The 22,266-nt window shown below is 39.8% G+C and overlaps 2 protein-coding genes across 5 annotated transcripts; both read right to left on the bottom strand.

Annotated features, from left to right (window-relative positions):
• Positions 1 to 901: 901 nt before the first annotated feature.
• On the bottom strand, positions 902 to 15,134 carry LOC123957919 (sodium/potassium/calcium exchanger 3-like). Of its 2 annotated transcripts, none has more exons than XM_046031031.1 (17): positions 14,649 to 15,134; positions 14,303 to 14,404; positions 11,839 to 11,915; positions 11,631 to 11,705; positions 10,784 to 10,868; positions 9,828 to 9,931; positions 9,546 to 9,620; positions 8,824 to 8,849; positions 8,643 to 8,696; positions 8,400 to 8,536; positions 7,957 to 8,126; positions 6,038 to 6,305; positions 4,805 to 4,971; positions 3,514 to 3,628; positions 3,036 to 3,148; positions 2,013 to 2,078; positions 902 to 1,783 (listed from the first exon to the last, which is right to left on the bottom strand). In XM_046031031.1, exons 1-17 carry the CDS (start codon positions 14,755 to 14,757, stop codon positions 1,673 to 1,675), a joined length of 1,854 nt encoding a protein of 617 aa, XP_045886987.1. In that variant the 5' UTR covers positions 14,758 to 15,134; the 3' UTR covers positions 902 to 1,672. The 2 variants fall into 2 exon arrangements, with proteins under 2 accessions (XP_045886987.1, XP_045886988.1); XM_046031032.1 differs by having other exon boundaries at positions 8,038 to 8,126; positions 14,649 to 14,822.
• A 1,360-nt stretch (positions 15,135 to 16,494) lies between these two features.
• Positions 16,495 to 22,037, bottom strand: LOC123957920 (golgin subfamily A member 6C-like). Of its 3 annotated transcripts, XM_046031033.1 has the most exons (12): positions 21,884 to 22,036; positions 20,946 to 20,986; positions 20,675 to 20,833; positions 19,918 to 20,029; positions 18,496 to 18,546; positions 18,315 to 18,392; positions 18,126 to 18,182; positions 17,931 to 17,990; positions 17,573 to 17,637; positions 17,338 to 17,473; positions 16,880 to 16,944; positions 16,495 to 16,716 (listed from the first exon to the last, which is right to left on the bottom strand). In XM_046031033.1, exons 2-12 carry the CDS (start codon positions 20,966 to 20,968, stop codon positions 16,530 to 16,532), a joined length of 993 nt encoding a protein of 330 aa, XP_045886989.1. In that variant the 5' UTR covers positions 20,969 to 20,986; positions 21,884 to 22,036; the 3' UTR covers positions 16,495 to 16,529. The 3 variants fall into 3 exon arrangements, with proteins under 3 accessions (XP_045886989.1, XP_045886990.1, XP_045886991.1); XM_046031034.1 differs by lacking the exon at positions 18,126 to 18,182 and having other exon boundaries at positions 21,884 to 22,037; XM_046031035.1 differs by lacking the exon at positions 20,675 to 20,833 and having other exon boundaries at positions 21,884 to 22,037.
• Positions 22,038 to 22,266: the final 229 nt, after the last annotated feature.

Raw genomic sequence — 22,266 nt, 5'->3', positions numbered from 1 at the left:
GTATTATGGATTTGGGACACAATGAAGAAGATCAACTGGCATTCAAAGGAGACAAAAGATTCAGTATGAGCCCCAACAGGACTTTCTACCTCTTCCACTCAACTCAGCTGACCATCAGGGATGTGCGTGTCCCGGCTTCAGCACTTGGACAGCTCCCTTTCTCCAGCCTGCTGGAGGCTGTGGAGCTGTCCAAGTGTTGAAGTGCTGCAGGTAACAGCCTCTCTGATCCATGTGACTCTGAACTACAGCACATCGGTCTCTACCTCATCCCAACTTTCCTGTCTATCTTGTGTTAAGGGCCCGTGTCCCATATAGCAGAGCTTTTTGCTGCTTTACACCGACTTCCTGAGGCTAAAAATGTTTTCCAGGGACAAAAGGTTCATCTGAAGATTCCGTTCGAGGCAGTATGCACCACCTACACCAGGAAGTCAACAGATTTTCATGTCTCACTGATCAGCTCCTCTACTCCTTTTAAAGGTGTGTTTAACAGTGAAATAGCTGCTGTGCAAACTGGACTGAGTGAAAACTTAAAGCCTAAAGGACTCAATGGTAGACATGAAGAGAAATCGTGCCATAACTTAAAATGAGATTGCATCACATTAACGTGTAACGTGGAGTTTATATTAAATATATTTTAAATGATTATGTAATTGTGTTGAGCTCCTGCAGGTGAACTGCTCCTGGTAGTGAACAATGCTAAATTAATGCTAAATTGCATTCTTCTTCATTTGCATAATTCAACAGAACTCTTTTGGAAAATTGTTGAAATGTAGACTTTTTCACTTTTTGTAGACATTTGATTCCTCATATGTTGCTCTAATTCTCGCCACATGTACTCATTTCAAGTGCATGTGAAGATCATAATGAGGCTTTGGATGAGCATTAGACAGCCAGAGAAACCTCACAGAGCAAAATGTTTTATTATTGCACTCAACAACATACACTCAAGGACTCTCTCCAAACACAGATGTTCAAAAACACCTTGTAGCATACAGTTGCCTTTGTTCCAGCTCATAAACTGTGCTGAGAAGCTTATAGGAAAAAGGGTAGGAGGGTATGGGGCTACATCATGTACAAGGCCAGGACAACAGTGGCTTAGTGCAATTATCTGGAGCGTGATGATCAGCCATGCTATGTTGTTCACAACTACACACACCAAGGCGTGATTAAAACATGACATTAAACTTGACATAAAATATCTGCACGCACTGAGAAGCAACTACATAATCTTACATGTATAATCATCTGGCCATTGAGGTTACTTGTGGCAGTCGTAAAGTATTAATAAGTAAATGAACACACTTTGGGGTTTCTTGTACAATAGTCTTGGTTTCAGAAAACAAATGCAATACTTGTATTGTTGTGAGACATAGTGCATTATCAGTTTTATTTCACAAAATCGGAGGTGCCCGGTACAAAACTATGTAAAATTCTCATTTATCAAAGGTAAACAATGCAGCTTTTGGGAAGCTGTGTCGCAGAAACGCTGCTCGAACATGTACAGCCACCGTGTACTGAAACAAAAATTCATCTATCTGTACATTTGACTAATAATGGCAGCAGTGAAGGTGGAAAAGGAGTAGGACCACTTGTTTGTGCGTCCTTTTGTATGACTATGTGCCTGGGGGAGTGTGTGTGTGTGTGTGTGTGTGTGTGTGTTTGTGTTTGTCCTCTATAGTCTCTCAAAGCCGACGGAGCAGAGGAGAAAGATGGCGTAAAGCAGAATGAGAGTGAGTCCCAGCCTACGGTCCAACCTCCAGGAGTTCAGATGGACACACAGGACCTGGGGAGGCATGGACAGAAATAGAGGGAGCTTTTAATTTCCTGTTGCACGGCTCTAAACATTATCACATACTTCCCTGAGTCTAAAAAAGGGCTCTCAGGCCTCGACAGGAAGAAGATAAAATGAAAATCAGAGTTGAAGGAAAACAGGTGGTTGATGTTGGTGCAGACTTTATTTACTTATATAATTAGATAGATTCATTAACTTTAAAAAAGACAGAACTACTCACAGTAAGTACGACCGAGGCCAACAGCAGAATCACAGAGTACACCAGGCCTTTGCTGTTGATTGTCACCTAGAAACCAGAGATGACAAAGCATTAACATGTTTTAAAATCACTTTATATAAAATACCTTATGCCTTATGTCTTACAAAGTTCATTCAGTTTAGTCAAGGAGAGGTTTTATACTTAAATGCAGTAATATACATTATTACAGCCCCTGAGCACATTCATGTATACTCCTAACTCTTCTATCTTTTACAGAAATATCCAAATGGTATTTTTGGTCGGCACTTTCATTATATATCAGCATGTAGTCAAGAGGTGACAGGAAACAAGGGGAGCTATTGCTATTGTACTTTTTTTTGTAGAACATGCAGAAAATGTGACCAAATTATGGTGGAAATGTTTTTAATTTATGCAAAAGTCAGGCAGCAGCTGGCAATTCAAAATGTAAAACTATAACAGAATCTAATGCAAAAAGGCATTCTGTGTTGCTTTCAGATATGTTTCTCCTATAAATCAGCTTTTCGCATGTAATATCATCCCTGCTGAGTCAGCACACAGGAGTCTTCCCTCCTCTTTGTCATGTTCACTGGGAGAGAATGGAAAACTGTGTCAAGAAGATGTTAAAGTCACTTTTTGCTTAATAATAAATAAATAAGTGCAAATAAACCTTTCTCAAAGCATTTTCATTTGTTATTTAACAGAAAAAAACAATCTTACCGGATCTGCACAAATCATATAGGGGACCCATTTTGGTTTCAAAATAGTGAAAGGTGAGGTGTTTGCATGCCTGTTAAATAATTTTCCAGAACAACATAAGATTTTCCAGGACATTTTACTTTGGCTCTCATTTTCCAGGTGTTTTCCATGACTGTAAAATTTCTAGGTTTTCCAGGACGCGTGGGAACGCTGACTTATGTTATAGGCTCAAAAGGCGAAAGTTCCACTCAGATAAAACTGTGTTTTTGGGGTCATGGGTCAAGTCGGCTGTATGAGATATTAGGCAGAGAAAACAGCAGGTGTTACCACTGATCCATAGCTGACTACAATAGTCCTCAGCGCCCAGGGGAAGCCCAGGCCCAGCAGCACATCAAAGACATTACTGCCGATGGAGTTGGACACAGCCATGTCGCCCATCCCTGCAATGTTTGACATACGCACAAACACAAAATGGAATTCATGAGACAATATGTAGAGCAAATGACAGACATCCAGTCAAACACATTTAACTACTTAGGTGCACTAACTGGCTCATTTAGTTTATCCCGATCTTTTCATGACAAAACTATCAAACACTGATGAGTTTTTCCTCTGATGAGGCTGTGAAATTCGGTTGAAAGCTCCAGAAAAGGCTATTAAGTGCCCCTTTTTTTTCCATGGTCAAGAAGGAACCACTCATTATTCTTATTTAATTTTGTAACATACTAAAATGTGCAAAGAATGTTTTTTTATCAACAGTGTAAATATGTGTTGAGACAGGTTAAACACACACACACACACACACCTTGTCGGGCGACAATGAGGCTGGCCATACAGTCAGGGACACTGGTGCCGGCTGCCAGAAAAGTGATGCCCATGATGACTTCTGGGATTCCAAGTGTGTAACTGATTATGGTCACCTGGACAGAAATACAGAGGAAAGAGTCTCTGTGTGTGTGTGTGTGTGTGTGTGGGAGGGGGGGGGTAAGGAACAGCTGCAAGGAACAGTTAGTTTGACATGTCGGTAGATTTTTCAGAGCATATTTGACCTCTGATTACAAATAGCTAGATGTTTATTATGTAAATAAATTGTTTTAAAAATCCAACTCTTCACACGTATGATACATTCATAATATCTATGCTATTACGTTGCCAAATAATTACCAGAAGACTGTAGCGTTCCACTGTCAAACATCTGTTGAAGCAAACTAACCGGTGATCCTTATAATAATTTATTTTCCCTTGACATACTAAATAAATAATATAATATTATTATTCCCCCACAGCTATTAGTCTCTTTATAAAAAAGATCCAAATATTAGTAGAAAAAAGTTAAATAATTACATTTTCATGGTGTGCATTCTTGTTTATTCACTGTGGCCAAAGAAATGATGAATAACGCAGCCATAAAAGTACGGTTTCCTTACTCAGACAAGCTTACAAGACAAGTTATTTGTGATGCTATGAATATATGCAATTCAAAGATATTGCTGCATTTTCATAACTGTTTTGGTGGCAGCTGTCCGGATATGGTACCGTTATAAAGGCAGTTGGGACAGAGCTGTTGGTCTGTGACGTGCAGGCGTAGAGGCAGCTCTGCGTACGAGTGTATGTTCAGTCACACGTCATACTTCTTCCCTTGCTTCTGACAACATCAAGCTCGCTCTAGCCTGCACGCTCTCACATAGGGGGAATTTTGGCTCTAGATGCCACGAAAACACTTGTATGATCAATTTAGTTTTTAGAAATTCTGAATTTGAAAATGAAAACACAAATATTTTTACTCTCTTTTCTTTTTTTTCTCCATACTTATCCAAGCCTGGAAATGACTAAAATCAAATTTCACATTTCGACGGCATCCTCAAATATATAGTTTTGTCCACAGCCCCAAGATATTCAGTTTATTGTCATAGAGGATTAAAGAAACCAGGAAATATTGACATTTATGAAGCTGAAATCAGAGAAATGTAATTTTTTTTCTTAAAAAATGACTCGCACCAATTAATTGATTATCAAAATAGCTGCTGATTTATTTAACAGATGACAACTAATTGATTAATTGTTGCATCTCTAATGTGTGTGTGTGTGTTCCATACCATCCAGACCATGAGGTAGGAGAAGATGGCTATCCAGAGCGTGGAGGACAGGAAGGTGAGCAGGTACCAGCTCTCCCACCGTGGCAGGCTGCAGTCGGGGATGGTGCAGTGAAGCAGGACGCTCAGGGGCCAAGAGAGCAGCCACTTCAGGCGCACACACCAACCATCTGAGGACATTATGACAACACAACACACGCACATGCGCGCGCGCGCACACACACACACACACACACACACACACACAGTGTTAGTAGTAACACTGGAAAACATTAGAAGTAGGTGCTACAGTAGCATCAGTGACAAAGCAGTGCCAATTTGAAGTTTTAGAAAAAATCATGCCAACAAGATGACTTGTCCTGTGGTCAGGTGCATAAATATAGCTTAAGTCTAAGGTCCAAATTGTTGTCAGTTACAGCCAAAGGTATTTTATTACCTTTAGTTAGATATTCGGCACATCAAAAAGTGCAGGTAAAGAAAACATTATTCTTTTGACCTTCACCTTTTTAGTGATCCTTTCCTAATCTTTGTGTCTCTTTACAATGTCTTTCCCCCGTTTCAAAATAAAAGCATTATATTCCTCCTAACAGACATGTTTCCAGGTGGAAACTTACTTACTTCTTGTGCCAATTGGTTTAACTGTTTTTCTGGTAAATTTGCCTCTTTTCTATCAAGAGTATCAAGCCCAATAAGGTGTTTCCACCACAAGGAGACACAGGAACTTTATCTGTGTTTTGACCAAAGGAATCTAAATTTAGTTCCTGATGCCAAAAAAAAGTTCATGTTAATTTTTTTAATTTCTAATTTGCCTCATCTCCACGGTTCAGTGCAAATGCAAACACATTTTAGTTACTAGTTTAGTTCCTTTTCTTCTGTGGTTTCTGGAACTATTTGATCGGTGAACAGGTAAACTTCAGCATCAATAGCAGGTTTTATGTAAATCTGCTGTACATGTGAAGTCTAACAGATTTCTCTTTAGTTGTAATGTCCGCGTGAGTTTCAGAGGTTCTGTTCCACAGATTTTTTCGCTAGTTGTTATTTTATATTCAGTTATCTAATATTCAGTTTGTTAGTCAGAAAAACATGACTTCTGTGGCCCTTATTTTTATTATTATTCAATTAAAAAAAACATAAATAGATTTCTTTCTTAAGATATAATGTAATTTAGCTCAAAGAGTTCCTTGTGCTACTAAAACCTCTGCCTCTGCATGAGTGTCTGCTTCATTCACTGCTCACCTGGCAGGACGAAGGGTTTGAAAGGTGAGTTATCCTCCTCTCCTTCCTCCTGCTCTTCCTCCTCTTCCTCTTCCTCTTTAGGCTGTGCTCCCCCACCTGTCTCCCCCTCCATCTCTTTACCCCTCTCCCTCTCTCCCTCCAGCGGCTGAGTGTCTCCCTCGGCCAGCGTCCTGTTCTCCCTCCCCCATGCCCCGTTAGCACCCACACTTTCCTCCCCTGAAGCTCCCCCCTCCTCCGGGCCAACTCGAGCACGAATCAGCCTCTGCCTCTGCGGGTGGTGGAGGGAAGTGGGGAAGGAGAGAAGGAAATGAAAGAAGGAGGAAACAAAATGACACAAGAAAAACTGCAGCAAGCTTGTGGAAATGAGTTCCTCCGGCTGTAGCTACCAATATGAGAACAGGCAGGAGGAGTAATTAGGCAGCCAGACATGTCCTCACATTCACCAGAGGGGATTTGGAAAGCAGTGATCAGGGGAATGGCACAAAGCAGGGGTAGCATCGGCTGTCGCACTTTAATTTGGCACTGGAAATGGCAAGCACGCATGCAGGAGAGCCGAGAGAATGGGGAAGCAGATTTGGAGATTGAGTTGCTTTAGAGTCTGGGATAATATTATGCAGCAAGCAGCAGTATGTTTCTTTGTGAGCTTATTAGAGGATGTCAATCTAACAGTATCTGTCTGTCCACCTGCAATCGAATATAAAATCTGTGCTGTTGGTAGTAACTTACTATTGATTACCAAATGTAACAAATAAATATGTCATCAACAAATACTAATAACCAAACACAAATAACAGGCACCACCAAGTTGAAATGACAGCCTCTTAACTGAAAGGGACTTTTTTTCCAGCACAAATGGAGCTAAAGCTAAGGAATTTCTGATAATGGCAGATTGTGGGAGGATTGAAAGAAAATAACCTCTACGATTCTGTACAGCAAAAACCAGAAACAACAGTCTCAATCCAGGTTGAAGGAAAGGTTTATCTTAATTTTAACACTAGCACTAATAATACCAGTGAAGTGACACATTAGTCACAATTCGTTTCCATTATGGTCTTGTCTGTTTAGCTGAAGCTAAACTGGTTCACATTGACAGTAAAAAGTAGCTCAAATTTGTTGTATCTTTACATAAACTTCAAAAGATTACTCTTTTATTCTCAGTGTGAACCTGTTTACCTTCAGTTGAAATTTTGGGTTTAAATGCAACTGGAGCTGGTCATAAGTTCATTAGTTATAATATAATAGAGTGTTGATGATTTACACATCACTAGTTCTTACATAAATACGATTACAAAATATTTACACCCAATTACTACCGTGTAACTGCTACGTAACTAAGTTATCGGTAACTGAACTAACTGACTTAGCTAACATTGTAGAGCGAAGAGTGAAAGAGGAGATATTAAAAAATTAACATATCTGACCTAAAATGCTGTTTAATAATGTAAAATGGGACGATTTTAAATGTCACAAAAAAATAACGCATCACCTCAAATGACCAAACGTTATGCTAATAACATTAGTTTAGCATAATCAGATATTTCCCACTCCTTGTAAACTGCATCAATACGTTAATGTTTACATATACTTATAACAAAGTAAAGCCCCTCAAACAGAACTGTTGTTTGTTTGTTACATCTTGTGATGCTATAGTGACTTCTTTAAGTTGTAAAGTTAATAGTGCAACCCAATTAAGTAACGTTAAATCACAAGTTTGGAACTAGCTAGTAGACCTAAGAACTTAGGGAGGACTTTGCTGGTGGAACCAAAGGTGAGTACGGTGATTGTTCATTATAGTTACGGTAATTTTACTCATATTCTCTGTTAAAATGTTTAAATACACATTTAAATACCCACCAAGCAAGCCGAAAAACCAAGGGGGGTTTGATGTTATGTGATGGGTGCGAGGTAATGCAGTGTACCTCGTTGATAATCATGCGTCCTGCCATGCGCAGGCGGGTGAAGGGGGGAAAATGTGAGGTGATGAGAAGGCGGAGGCTTGCCTCTGAGAAGGAGAGCTGGTGGGGGTGCAGGTTAAGCATCTCATCCACCATCACCACCCCTGAATCCTGTCCGGCCACCACGCACGAATCTGGGGAAAATGAGGGGATAAAAGTGGAAAGGAGAGGATTTAATAAGACAAAGAGGACAGAGTGACACAGAGAAAAAGTGGAGAAAGAAATCTTGTCCATCAAAGTGGTCCAGTTCTATTTCAGCCTGTTGGAAATCCACAGGGGAACAGAAATGGGTTTGACTGGCAGCCTAAACTGTGTCACTGGCTCCCCTGAACGCTGCTCAGAGACTGAGGGAACTTTTTAAAGTTTTGGATGTACACATGCATGCGCACAAACACAAGCTCCTATACCTGGTTTCAGCGGTACCATGTCGTTGTCACAGTCTCCAGCGCTTCCGACAGCAGTCGTCCGTCGCAGACTGCCCAGACACGGCTGACCCGCCCTCCCGCAGTGTCTCTCTACCAGGCTACACAGAGATCTGTTGAACCTACACAAGAGACAACACACACACAAAGACAGTGTATCTTTAGTGGATAGAGAGTGTGTGGTGCCCATACAGGGTGGAAATGTGAGATGGGGAGAAATAGACTCACTTCATGATGATTATGTAGATTCCGTACATAGAGATCAGGATGATGGTCTCCCACCTGAAACATGCACACAAACACCAACGCAGATTCATACAAAACCAGACTGAACACAATAACAGTCTGATCTGATATCCAACAACAATAGAGGCTGCTGCGTTGTACAAAAGTTTCATTACAGTCTTACCACATGACTTTTTCATCATAGATCACCTGCAAATAAAATTAAAATATACTTTAATTTAATCTCAAAAATTCACTTTTTACATGTCTTATCAAAGGAACATAAACAATGATTGATAAGCTAATATTGGCCAATATGTTGACTAGTAGTAGCTCATCCCAGATATATTGGTGTCTGCAATTAAGTCCAATTGATGCAGAAACTGCAGTACAGGAATGCAAAACATGCTTGAGAACTTACAGTTTGTCCACCAGAGAGAAGGGACAAGTTTATTTTGGACTTGTGAAATGTTCTGCTCTGTATAAATCTCAAAACTCATTTAAGGGATCCTAAACATTTTTGTTTTGTCTTTATTCACAAATTTAATGACTGAGGGAACTGGCTAATGAATAAATATTGCCATGACAAATCTAGTATCGTTCAAGCAGTAATATTGTCTGAAGTGAGGAGTTGCTCCCTGCTGGTAACAATATATGCTGTATATTTGTTTATGATATTGTAAAAATTACAATGGACATTTTTTTTACTCCAACTTGCACATAGGTGTAAAGCAAAGTGACTTCCTTTCTCCAATAGTTCAGCCAATGATACACTATTATTTAGCTTTAGCTTATTTAGCAATATTGTTGCTTAACACTGACCAGTCTACAATACAAAATGAACAACATGCTAAACAGGAAAAAGAGTCCAGTGCGAGCGGTATGTGTTACTGGAGATTTTCTCACCAGGATAAGCACCAATATGGACAGGATGTAGAAGACAGCATCGCGAAACAAAGGCCACCAGCTCAGAGAGATGGGCTGGAGAGAGAAGACACACATAGGACATTTTTATTAGTTGAATCAAACAAATTGCGTGGGATGTAATCCAGAAAGTTTTACAGGGGAAAAATATCTATTTGCTTTAATGTTTAATGACTTTCTATTGTGTCATTTTTCGTCTTCTAGTTCAGAAAAGCTGAGGTTAGTCCTCCTTTTCTGCTTATGTCCTGACCACAGTGTGTGTACCTGTCCGGAGAAGATGCCACAGATGCCGATGATGACCAGGATGTTAAAGACAGCTGATCCTACGATAGTTCCCACACCCACGTCTCCCTTTGTGATGAATACCCCTAAAAACACAGAACAAGAAAGAGTGAGTCATAAATCATCCCCAAAAATTAATTTAATCTGACAATGTGCAGGAAATGATGGATTGTCTCACCCATAAATTCAAGTGCACAGAGTTCTCTCTCCTCTGAACAGAGACATGGGCTGGGCAAATATCTTCTATCTTATGCTGCTGATTGTGTAATATTTGCTGCGGATTGCCTAAAGTCACTCCAATACATATCAAAGCCAGCCTTTTTTCCCTTTGTGAATAAAATATATTACTTTAGAGCCGATACATGAAGAAAAGTTCCTAAGCTACATGGATTTAGAAGCAAAGTTTTCATTCTTACAAACCACAGTAATACATCTGTTTCAAGGTAATTTTAACATGTGTGCGATGGTTTCTATCTGGGCCACAGTCTCCAAAGAATGGTCTTCTTCTGTCTTAAATTTCAACCAGGAAACTTTTATCTTATTGGTGCCAATGCCTAGATTTTTAATATTCCCAATTTTTTTATTCTTTTCTAGTGAAAGCATATTTTTCCATCTGAATCCACATTTACTGAAACCTTGACTGCTTTGTGAAAAACAAAAACAAAACAAAAAAGCTTGTGAGAACATCTCGGCCACAGAGGTAATTTGCCAGCTCACTGGCAAACCATCGATTTAATGAAACGCACTCTTCTTGATGTAGTAGTTCATGTCTGCTTAGTGCTTGAAAGTGGTAAATTAGTGCTTCTGCCTACAAACACTTGACTCTTCTGTCGTAATCTGGTGAAGATGCATATGATTGCAGATAAGTGGAGTGCTGATGGAGCAATCACTGGGCTAACACATTGGAGAGTAATTGATTAGACAGGTGTCATACTGACCAATCAAAGAGGTGAAGAGCTCGGGGGCGGAGCTCCCAGCTGCCATGAAGGTTGCCCCCGCAACATCCTGACTGAGCTGAAGATTCTAGTGGACAGAAGTAGAGGAGTTTGAACAGATTAAAGGATAAGATGCTGATACTCCATATTATTTTTTGATTTATGCCACTAGAGTGCTGTTTGTGTGTCCAAAGCCTGATATAAGCACAGACCTCCAATGTTGTCCAAAAACTATAAAAAACACATCAGTGGGCCACACTCTTACACTGGCTGACATATTCCTTTATTTTGAAGGACATGGGCACTGTAGGTTTTTTTTTGGAGTCAATCCCACATTGCTGTATATAGTCACTAGTGCGGCAAATGTGTATTAATCTCTAACTAAAATTAGTCCCCAAAAAATGCATTGTTTACTCCTGGTCTGAATAATGTTTTCTAGAAACTACAGAGCCCAGTTATTTTAAGAAACAGTTTTACTTAAACAATTTAGTTATAATATAATATTAAAGATTTCAGTCAAAACAAATGTGCTTGGGGCCGAGGGCCACAGACTGTGAAGTCAGAAAGTACTGAAAGATGGACTAATGCTTTGTTGGTTTACATCTTTTTGTGGGAAATACAGAGTGTAGGAAAAACCAAGAACTCCATCCTTATCCTTTAAAAAGGTTGGAGGTAAAGAAAATAAACAGATGCTTTGATAAAACCCCCAGTTAACACCCGGTGAACAGAAAGAGAACATCAGCTATCAACTTGTAGACAAAAAATCTGGTTGTTTTTTAACTCAGAAACTGTCCTTTATGTCGTACATGATTTTATTTTCAACCACGTCAGATATGCCTTTAGTTCATACCTCTGATACTTTTTCCAGTGATGGAACAAAGTAAACATCGCACACGATGGCCAGCGCATGAAACATGTAGATAGCCTGTGAAATCCAGGAGACATGTTATTGGCCACATGGGAGACATGTAATATCTGCATCTGTTTGAAAATTTAATGCAACAAAATGAAGCTTCTTTCATCTCAAATTCTGGCTTTCAGGCAGAGCCGGTACTCACACAGAGAGCATGAAGGAGAACAGCTCCCTGTCTCCTCTGCTCCTGAGTAAAGATGTCTTCAGGAAAATCACTGACACCTGAAGAAGAAATGGACAGAGAGAAATCTTATGAAATATAAAATTAGGGAAACTGGAGTTGAAACAATTAGCACATTAATAATTATATAAATATATATAATAATAATTAGTCAATCCACAGAAAAATTAATCTACTAGTATTCTTATAGTCAACTAATCATTTTTAAAAATTGGCTGCTATTCTGTCTCTTCGTTGGTTCCCTGTCATTTGATTTTAAAAGGACTGATTTTAATACAAGGTATTACATGGTCATGCACCTCTGTATTTAAAGGGGTTGTTGTGCCCTTTGACCTCTGAGATGAGTTTCAAGTCTTCAGAGCAGGGACAAGGCTGAAAGCTAAAGGTGACCGTGCTTTCCCTGTTGTTTCTCTTCGACTTTGGAACAGCCTCCCACAAAAGTTTCAGAGACGTCAAATCTGTGTGCATCTTTTAAAAATCTCTTTCTTGATTTTATAACCTCATGTTGTGGGTTGTATACTTTTTTTCTTTTGAAATCTCCTGTAAAGCACAAGACAGGGATAATTGCATTGGTCAACACTTCAACTGGCATTCTATTGGTTGGGGAGTTTTGACAGGGTTACTGCACAAACCATCCGTTTCACGTTTCACGAGCGCACAGAGGCAGCCTGACTGAGAGAGAAAGGGCTGAAGCTAGAGTGCAGTAAATCTGTGCAAGCAACAATATATCTGAATGCAAGCACACAGTTTTAGCAGAAGTAGAGCAAGTCTAAGCGTCGCTTTGACAGCGAGGGCAGGAATTTGAGGATTGAAGGACCACGATAAAAAAAGGGGAAAAGCCCCATACCGTTGCAAATACTGATATGAAATATGTTGAATAATGTATGCATGCTGTCTGCTTGTTATGTCTCATATGCTTGTAAACTGAATCTCTTTGGGTTTTGGACTGTGACAGACAAAACAAATAATTTGATGACATTCCTTGGGCTTCAGGAAATTGTGATTGCCATTTTAGAATCAGCAGATTAATCAATAAGTTATTTGTAGCTCTACCCTTAACCTCCAGTCACTTGTTTGTTCAGGTGTGAAATGTGTTTGCAACACGGGCTGGGATGACTTAATGTTAAAGTGGTGCACCAGTCATGCGACTAAACCAGTTAAGTTGCAATATAATTGAGGTTTTCTTTGAAATCACATCTCATGTGACTTCATGCCAGCTCCACCCAGGTATTTACATTATCACTGACATTCTTTTCCAACTCTTTACAAAAGCCAGCGGTTCTTTTAATGTCAACCTTCAGCGGCATCTAATGTGGCTGAGTTAAACAATGCATCAGTCACCCTCTTTCCAGCTGCAAGCGAGTGTTTTGCTAAACTGCACTGTCTTGCACATGTGCTCAAATAAATGCCATGACTCAATGAAGAAAAAAAAAAGAAGCTTTCATTATAAGGCAGTAACAAGACAATAATCTGGAAAGCTGTCTCCCAGGTGACTTTCCCCACAAGGTTTAATGATTTAATTTTGAGTGAGGATTTATAAAACCTCCACTGAGGATGAAGGTCGCAAACAGCAGAGGGAAACATGCATGTGGGAATAAGATCCTTCACAGAGGCAACATTTTGCAGTTAGTCAGTTTAAAGCATAGGTTTAAAACGAGTCACGTGTAGGGATGAAGATATTATGATTATTATTATATTATTATTTAACAGATATGGTGTGACAACGTGTCACATGATTTTTTTCCCTCTCCGACTCTCTGATCAAACAGTATATTTTTTATCATCAATAACAAGATGATGCTCTTGAAAACACCAAAATGGTAATTGGGAGTAAAACATCTTTGAAGCCTTGAATTTAATCTGTACTGTGTTTCCCTGAGGCAGTACGTTTTGTTCTAGTTCAGTATATGTAGCTCAATATATTCTCTGTAATTAGCTACAAAGTCTCTTCATCTCGCATCAGACTGCGAGATGCTGTCAGTGCTTCTCTCTCAATGAGAGAACTGCTGATGAGAGGCTACTAATCAGCAGGTCGTTATGACAGGGCCACACGCCATCCAACCACAAACTCAGCATTCAGTTTCCTAGCAACCGGGTCCCTCAAAGGCCTAACTGTGTTTAAACATCTAGATGTGACAGAGTTTGAAGAAATTAAGAATGAGGTGGACTGGGGAGGAAGATCAGTGAACAGGAGGAGATAGACTTGGATTAAAACAGATTAATAGAGATGGGACCTTGTATACTTCATACACAAAATACACACACACATACACCGCAGTGACTTAGATTCTTTACTGCATGAATATCCAAACCCAAAATCAAATATATTGGTGTGACCATTAATTTTCTACTTTCATAAGGCAGAAAACATTCTCTCTCCTGTCTCATACAAACACACACACACTACACACACCATAAAATGTCTCACCTGATTTAGAAATACTGCCAGTCTGGTTGTTGTCTTCTTTTTGCTGGATGAGCTCTCTCTTGGACAAGGAGATGTCACGATACACAGTGGTTCCATGGGAGACTAACAGGAGGGATTGGCATATAAATATACACTACTGATAAAATATGAACTCTCTAGGTAGGGTATAGCCTGAGTGTTTGTGAAATGCGGAAAGTTCAGCATAACCTTTACCTAACTTTATATTTCTTTTTGCAGGTAAAATACTCTTACAGGTTGACATCATCAGTTAGGCTATTATTACTGTAATCGTACATTTAAATAATAGGCTATGATTTGCATTGTTGGACACAGACTTGAGAAGCACCTGTAACATCATTGAGGTGAAAGACCCAGGCGGCTGCGAGCAGACCGACTCCACAGACGCAGAACCGGGCGAGCAGCCGCGTCTGCCTCGGTCTCCTCGGTGCCTTCATCCCACCGCCGCTCGCCGGCTCTCCGCTCAGAACATGTCGCCACCGCCGCTGCTGCTCCTCACACAGCCGCTACGGTGCCCCGCTTACAGGCTGGATCAAACGGGCCTGTTGCTCTCTTTATCTCTATTGTTTATCGTCTTTCAACTGTTGTAGCTTACAGCTTTCGGCTCCATCCACGATACAAGAGGGTGCTTTCATAGGCTCGGCCTGTCATCAGCATCTCAGCACCGGCGCAGCATCCATAAGCTCCAACTCCAGCAGACACGCAAAGACAATGAATCATCTGCCAGCAACTATACACACACACAAACAATAAACATCCCTCGATTCAATCGGTCCTCACGTCCCTCTACCTCTGAATAGGATCCCCCCCCCCCCCTTTTTTTTGATCTTCCGTCTGGAAGAGGGTGTTTTCCTGAAGCCACAGACCGCCAGGGAGCGCCTTCAGCTGGGCGGGGCGACAGGCAGCACGGGAAGGCACGGAGGGTACTGGTGCATGTAATTCAAAACGTGAAATGTTTTATAACGTTGTAGTGCAGCTGGGACACCCCCCCCCCTTATCATGATAATTATGGGTTAAGTAATGGTCTTACTGGCAGGCTGGACTGCTCTAAACCATTTCTGGTATAGCTGTCATGTTCTCACTGTGGAGAAAAATAAAGGTCTTGAATTTGTGGTCATGGCCAGTCTGGTGTTCCTAGATGGGTTTCAACATAAAAGCCTAATGAGGTTAATCATTAAAAGCAGGATGAGGAGACATCAGAAGATAAAAATTTCCCTGCTTATTGCAAATAACTATCACACTTACTTATCTGAAAGGTTCAGTGTTAAAGTTTTATGGCATCTAGGTGTGAGGTTTTCAAATGGCAACAAATGGCTCAACATACATGCACTTGCTCCTCAGACAAAATATGTACTTTATAATAAATTTAGTCATTCTAAAGTATTCTCACGCAGTGAAGAAACATGCTCTGTGGAGTAGTTTATCAGTTTGGGTTAGTGTAGAAACATGGCTTTGTCCATGTAAGAGGACCTGGGGTATGTGTAGAAGGAAATGGCTCATCTAAGGTCATAAAAACATAACGGATCATTATGTAAGGTCTTTATACACCACTAAAACCTAGTTATGTATATTATCTTGCATTTATGTTAATAGATCCTCCTAAATATTACACTCTGAATCTTTAATACAATATTCACAGTGCCATATGTACAGAGCATGTTTTTGGTTTCCAAACAATGGCCCCAAAAAGAGATCCCTACCTAAAACTATTTAAATTTAAGTAACTGGGGACAAAATCTAAAGTGCTCGTTCTGTGTAAAAATAGAACAAATCAAAAGGGGTTTCTTCCAAACTTAAGTCTTTTTAGTACAAAAGTCCCACTTTGTGTTTCAACAGGAGAAAATGTTCCAAACAAAAACTTTCTCAATTGACAAGTGAGTATTGTTTGAAGACAGAGTTGAAAAAATTGAAATACATGTTTTAATTAACTGTTCTAGTGAAATACATGTGAAAAAAGGTCATTAGATGTCTTATTAGTTTGTTTCAGGTTATTGAATCATGTTTTTCAAAGAGTTGTTATCACAAAACTAAATGTGCAAAATGATTTATATTCACCGCAAATTCCATGTTTCTTTAGTAAAATTGCTAACATTTAAAATAAAACCTTCGGCCTTATGACCCACTGAACAGAAAACATACTCAGCTGCTAAAAAGAAAAAAAGAAACACAACCAGCCAGATAAACATGTTTATAAGAGGGAGTGTTTACATCAAATAGGAGGTAAGGCACCATAACGCACACTGCAGTAGGGCTGTAACGTCAGGCGTACGCCGCTCCACAAGGTGTTGATGGGAAAAAAATTTCCTGCACAGCTTCCTGAAGCCACAATGGCCAAAACGGTGAGAATGAAGATGAACAGCACAAATATTCGAGCTCTCTCAAAGATACCAGCACACCTTAGACAACGCAGAAACCAGAGGGACGATAACGAGTCAGCAAACATCAAGAGATAGAAATTCAATTTGTTACTAAACAGAATTATTATGTTATAGTCTGACCTTTCACATATCCATACACCAAAGTCTAACAGAGATGTTTTATAATGTGAAACTGAAGTACCTTTTGGTCTGAAGGTCTACTGTGAGACTTTGAGGTTTCAGCAGCTCCTCGGCCTCAGTTTGCTCCTGCAGACACAGTGGCAGACATCACTGATCTATTCATTTCCACAGCTACAGTCATGTCGCTGCTGTCTGACACACTCTAGTGGTCACTTCTGGAAGTGCAAGGCGTATAATCATGGAGGTTGCAGTTTGTGGCATCTTGAACTGCACTGCATTACACATGGAGATGTTTCTGTTATTTCAATGAGCCCGAGCTCATTGAAATAAATGGGATAGACAAAATACTAGAAACAGCCGCCAGTATAAAGCAATACAATTCAACAGCACCACAAACTGCAGCCTCCAAAATGATCATTATGTTTAATAAACACCATCAACAAAAACTAACTGTTGTATTATACTGTGTTTTACATTCATTACAAGTTCAAGTCTAAACATGAGAGGGAGAGGCCATACATGTCTAAGATCAGCGGGGTCTGACATGCTGGCTTTCACTTCAGCTGAAGAGGCCTGCAGCTTCATTTCCTCAGCGAAGGACAAAGGGGGTCCGAGTGATCCTTCCTGTTCTCTCATCAGGGCATTCACAGTGGCGCTGGAAACCAACAGCAGACACGAAGTACGGTGTTAGTGCAAGCAGATGACTCTGTGTACGTCATGATACTCATTTTAAAAACACAAGGACCAGGTTTACAATGAAGCCTCATCCAGTCTGTCCTCCAACTGCTTCCTCAGCTGCTGATTTGTCAGCCTGAGATCCTGGAGGAGAAAAACATGATCACAAATCGAAACTAACACATTAACAGCTCAGGGATAATGTTGGAGATATTGTTATGTAATCTCAAGTTTCACATTGTTGCAAACCTGGTGAAACAGGGCCCTGAACATCCGTCATTAGTCAACACTGCGAGAACCTACACACTTTTACATCACATTTTCAAATTGTACACAACAGTGTCAATACTAAAGTAAGAAAACATATTTTAACTAGTGTGTGTATTTACCATTTTGGAATTGTCTTTTTAACTGCAATAGCAACGGATGATCTTTACCTTTATGATGTTGGAACACTCTTCTTCTGTTTCCTCCGAGTGCTTTAACCGCACATTTTTCTATTACAAACACAAATGTGAAAAAAATGTGACCTTCGAATGATGAAAGACAAAGAACTGTTCAAGATATTCATGCTGAACTCCAAAGAGAAAGATGAATATTTAACCACCTAGTGCTGATGTCTCTGTTCCTACCTGATGAATAACCTCATCCCTATGCTGCAGCCCTAACTGAGCCTCTTCCATTTCACACTGAAGAAACACACGACATAACAAATCAGGAGTGGTTTGACGGTGTAAAATGACTAATGCAAATACTGGTAGGATGAATGGGGAGAGGAAAATAATGAAACACCTCTGAATTTGCTGAATTCACGGTGTTACCTCGAGGGTTTGAAGTGCAGCCCTGAGCTTGGTCAAGCTGATCTTGTCCCGGTCTCTCTCTTGCTGGAGGCTCTTCAGCTGAAAAAGTCAGAATGACATTTAAATGTGCAAATTTCTGTACAACTTGTAACTGTAGTGTATGCTGGCAAATTAGTTGTGTGAAAAGTAACAGACACCATACCTCTGCGGTTAGTTTCTTATTTTGTTCCAAAGTCATGGTGCATTCCTTCTCCTGCACAAAAACACAACACCACAAAGGGCAGCCTGGATATTTAAAATGACAACCATCATCCCACATATTTGACTATGGAACGGTGAATGCATTGATGTTTAGATCAATCACCATTTCTCAGAAATAGGGGTAGTGTCAATGAATGTGAAAGTCTCAAAACTAGTCTGACATTGTTTATAACCTAAAATAACGCACAACTTGAACTAAACCTTCACAGTATAGGTGTTAAAGAAGCTGGCTTTAACTCTTTTTGCAATCTAATGACAAATCAGCAAACTTGCAATCCATGATTTCATATGAAAAACATAATCAAACAAAAAGCCTTCCCTGACCTCTGTGTACAACCTGGATTAGACTCCAGCAAAGAACACAATTTAACACAGTGGTTCCTGAAAAATGACAAAAAAACCAAAAACATTCAAATGTTTGTTTGTCGCAGCTCTGTGCGCAAATTTGAAAGTGAAGACCTCTGAGCTCTGCCTGTGAAGCAACAATTCAAAGATATAATTTGCTACGTTATATCTTTTTTGTGTACTTATATGATCCCAAATGTTTCCAAAAATTTTTCAAACCCAGACAAATCCGTAATTTTAATAAAATCTAACAGTGCGATTCATGTGGTCACCTGTCAGTACGTCATATGCCCTTTGCGAATGCATCAGCATTGTGGTTGTCTGGCAAACAGTGTTGGCGTTTTAGCATGAAACTGCTTTATTCAGTGTTTCTACAGGTTCTAATCCAAGGTCTGTGTGATTAGAAGAGGAGACCTCGGTGGAAAATTTGGCTCCTGATAAAAACCTCCTGAACGTCTGGATCTTAAGTAATCAGAGCAACAATCTGAGCAAATGTCAGCAGCAAGCTTGGCTCGCAGCACCTTTGGGACGTCCTTTGTGTGCCAAACAGTGTTGGAGAAACACTGTTTTTTAACGTGAAACTGCTTTATTCACCGTTACTACCGGTTTTATTCACCTGATCCATTTGTTTTGGAAGGGAGGAGACGTCTGCAGATAATTTGGCTCCTGGTAAAAACTCCTGAACGATTAACACTGAAGGATTCAATACCAGGAGAAGCTGAATGCAATAAAGACAACAGCAGTGACGATGAAAGACAACAACTCCCATGATGACACACTACCTCGTGACATCAAACTTTGTCTTTTGTTATTGTTTTGATGTGAGAGAGCCTTAGCGGAAAATAATTACATATTGTGTGTTTATCAATTCAATGTAAGACTAGATATTATCAAGGATTTTGTTTTGTCCAGTGTCACGTGTGGTCTAACATTTTAAGTCTAAAACATCTTTGTGAAAACACCAGTAATACATTGTAATATAATATATAATATAATATAAACAGTTCTGGTTACCCACCAATTTCTGAATCTTCTTTTCACTGCATCTCTTTTCGTCGAGGTTCTCAGCCAGGAGGGACCTGCAAGGCTCTGCTTCAACCTGCTGCGCTTCACTGATGATCTTCTCTAGGCTGCAGACACACAAACACATCTACAAGATCCTGACAGTTTTCCCCACAACAGTTTTAAAGCACTGGATGCATATACACTTAACAAAAATATTAAAATATTTAGACAAAATAGGAACAATAATGTAGTTACAATCTAAGTTAAGGTAAAGACCTCTAAAGCTAATGATATAGTGGATGCTTTTATCCAATTCTGAGCCAGAATCAAAAGCATAGCTGGAATCTGCAGAACCAAAGATAAGGGCCGCTACCTTTTATTCATCTAGCTGTGGAGAGTATTTAGTCATTTAGAGTTTAACTTTCCCAGCAAACATCACAAGCTTTCACTAAAAGATATAGCTAAATATCATCACAGTGATGGGTGCTTTCTTCAAACAGAGCCCAGAGGAAGTACATTAAGAGAACAAATGAAAACAGGTGATGAGCCCAGAGAAAGTGGAAAAATAAGTTCCAACATTCTGTGTAGGAGGTAAGCCAACAACATGCTTGAGGAAAAAGAGAGTGGCTGTCTGAAAGGCAGCAGGGAGATCAAAAAGAATTATAGGTGATTAATATGCTAAAAGATTTCTTGAAGTGTTTAATTTGATAGTCAGACGGTTCAGGAACCCTCCTGCTAATGAGGAGAAACAATCATGTGTGACTAGTTACGCTTTCACTTGTTTTCTGAGATTGGCGTTTTCCGTGCGCAGCATTGCCATATCATCATCTGCAGCATCCAACCAGCGCCTCATCTCAGCATTCAGGCCCCTCAGCTGGCTTTGACTATAATCCAGCTCAGCTATTTTCTCAAGCATCTCCTTCGGTGTCCTACACACACACACACACACACAGACACCAGAGAAAAGCTTCATATGTTGCTGCTAAGTAACTAAACCAAACAACTTTTTGCATGGGGTTTTATTCAGGGAACAAGACTCACATATTTTCCTCTGTGACGTCCATCCTGCTGGCATACTCGTCCTTGTGTGAAAAACATATAACCCACCAAAATTACCATAAGGAGCGACACACAGGTTTTTAAGATATATTTTCCATACATTTTTCTTCCAACCTTAATTTATTTAAAAAAAAGACACATTATGACAGTGGTCCTCTTTTATTTGTTGATAGTGTTACTCTCTCACTGACTCATAATGTTACTTTTCTAATCAGACTGGTAACATACATTCATTCAACTTTGCAGAAAGCAGAGACACCTGCAATGAAATGAAATCTTTTATTGCCTTTTTAGTCCAAGCTTTAAAAGCTGATTATCCTGAGTACTGACATTTAAAAAGAATCAAAGATCCTGTGGTTGCAATCACTGTTATTATCCCAGTTTATTATTACAATAATCAAAAAATAAATAAATAAATAAATTCACTCAGTGACTTTAACTGCTCTTTTCAGCAAAAACGTGCATCTCTGAAAGTCAGCCAATGTGGCATGAGTATAATGCTACATTCGTCAATAGGCAAACTTAATTCATTCATTTATTTTTACAAAAAAAGGTTATTTTATTTAAACGTAACGTTAAGTTAGCTAACGTTACAGTTCATGCTGCTTTCCATAGCTCACTTTAAACTTGTATCAGTCAGATTTTTAGAAAGACTTAACATTAGTTAGTGATCTAAAATGCTAACATTCCACATTAGTGTTGGACACACAATTAAGTCCAGTGTTTTCGAGAGATGTTGACACCCATCACTCCTGTTTTCACGGACTTACGGGCAAAGTTACCATTAGCTAATGTTTCTCAGCTAGTTATCTAACGTTACACAAGGCAAAGTTCGAACTCGACCAAAAGTTACCATATGGCTAAAACTGCTAACGTTAATGTTTTATACGGATATGTCATTAAAAACAAAAATGCCTTACCAGCGAGTAAATCGAAATGCAGACGGTGGGAGCAGCTAAACCGCGGTTCTGACTGCCACACCAAACGCAGGATGCGCACGTTGCCGGATCTCCTGGCGGTTAACAGTTACCGTTCAGACCAACAAGGTGACGACAAGCCCGTGGTTATCGCATCGTGATTGTGACGTCAGACGTGGAATAAAACGTCAGACGTTGACCAGGTACAGAAGCCCCTTGTATGAGGATAGGTCCAAAGTGTTGAAATATTGTGAGCCAGGTTCAGGTGTGAAGATGTTTTGGAGACTGATGAAGAACCGAGGAGTCAAATGCCTAAATCTGAAGGATTGCATCTTTTGGTCCTATTTATGTTTCCCTCTTCCCCCTAGTGCCTGTAGGTTTCCCTA

The sequence above is a fragment of the Micropterus dolomieu genome, linkage group LG19, assembly GCF_021292245.1.
Source record: "Micropterus dolomieu isolate WLL.071019.BEF.003 ecotype Adirondacks linkage group LG19, ASM2129224v1, whole genome shotgun sequence".
In the NCBI taxonomy this organism is placed as follows: domain Eukaryota; kingdom Metazoa; phylum Chordata; class Actinopteri; order Centrarchiformes; family Centrarchidae; genus Micropterus; species Micropterus dolomieu.
The sequence above is the reverse complement of the archived record's forward strand: the minus strand, read 5'-3'. Positions and strand labels throughout refer to the sequence as shown.

Excerpts from the sequence above, each read along its gene's own strand:
- LOC123957919 (XM_046031031.1), bottom strand. The coding sequence starts at position 14,757 with ATGAAGGCACCGAGGAGACCGAGGCAGACGCGGCTGCTCGCCCGGTTC. Across the intron at positions 8,127-8,399 it reads CATGGTACCGCTGAAACCAG|ATTCGTGCGTGGTGGCCGGA; the intron begins GTATAGGAGCTT and ends CATTTTCCCCAG. Across the intron at positions 1,784-2,012 it reads TGGCCTCGGTCGTACTTACT|GTCCTGTGTGTCCATCTGAA; the intron begins GTGAGTAGTTCT and ends ATGCCTCCCCAG.
- LOC123957920 (XM_046031033.1), bottom strand. The coding sequence starts at position 20,968 with ATGGACGTCACAGAGGAAAATAT. Across the intron at positions 17,474-17,572 it reads AGACTGGATGAGGCTTCATT|CGCCACTGTGAATGCCCTGA; the intron begins GTAAACCTGGTC and ends GTTGGTTTCCAG. Across the intron at positions 16,717-16,879 it reads GTAGACCTTCAGACCAAAAG|GTGTGCTGGTATCTTTGAGA; the intron begins GTACTTCAGTTT and ends GCGTTGTCTAAG.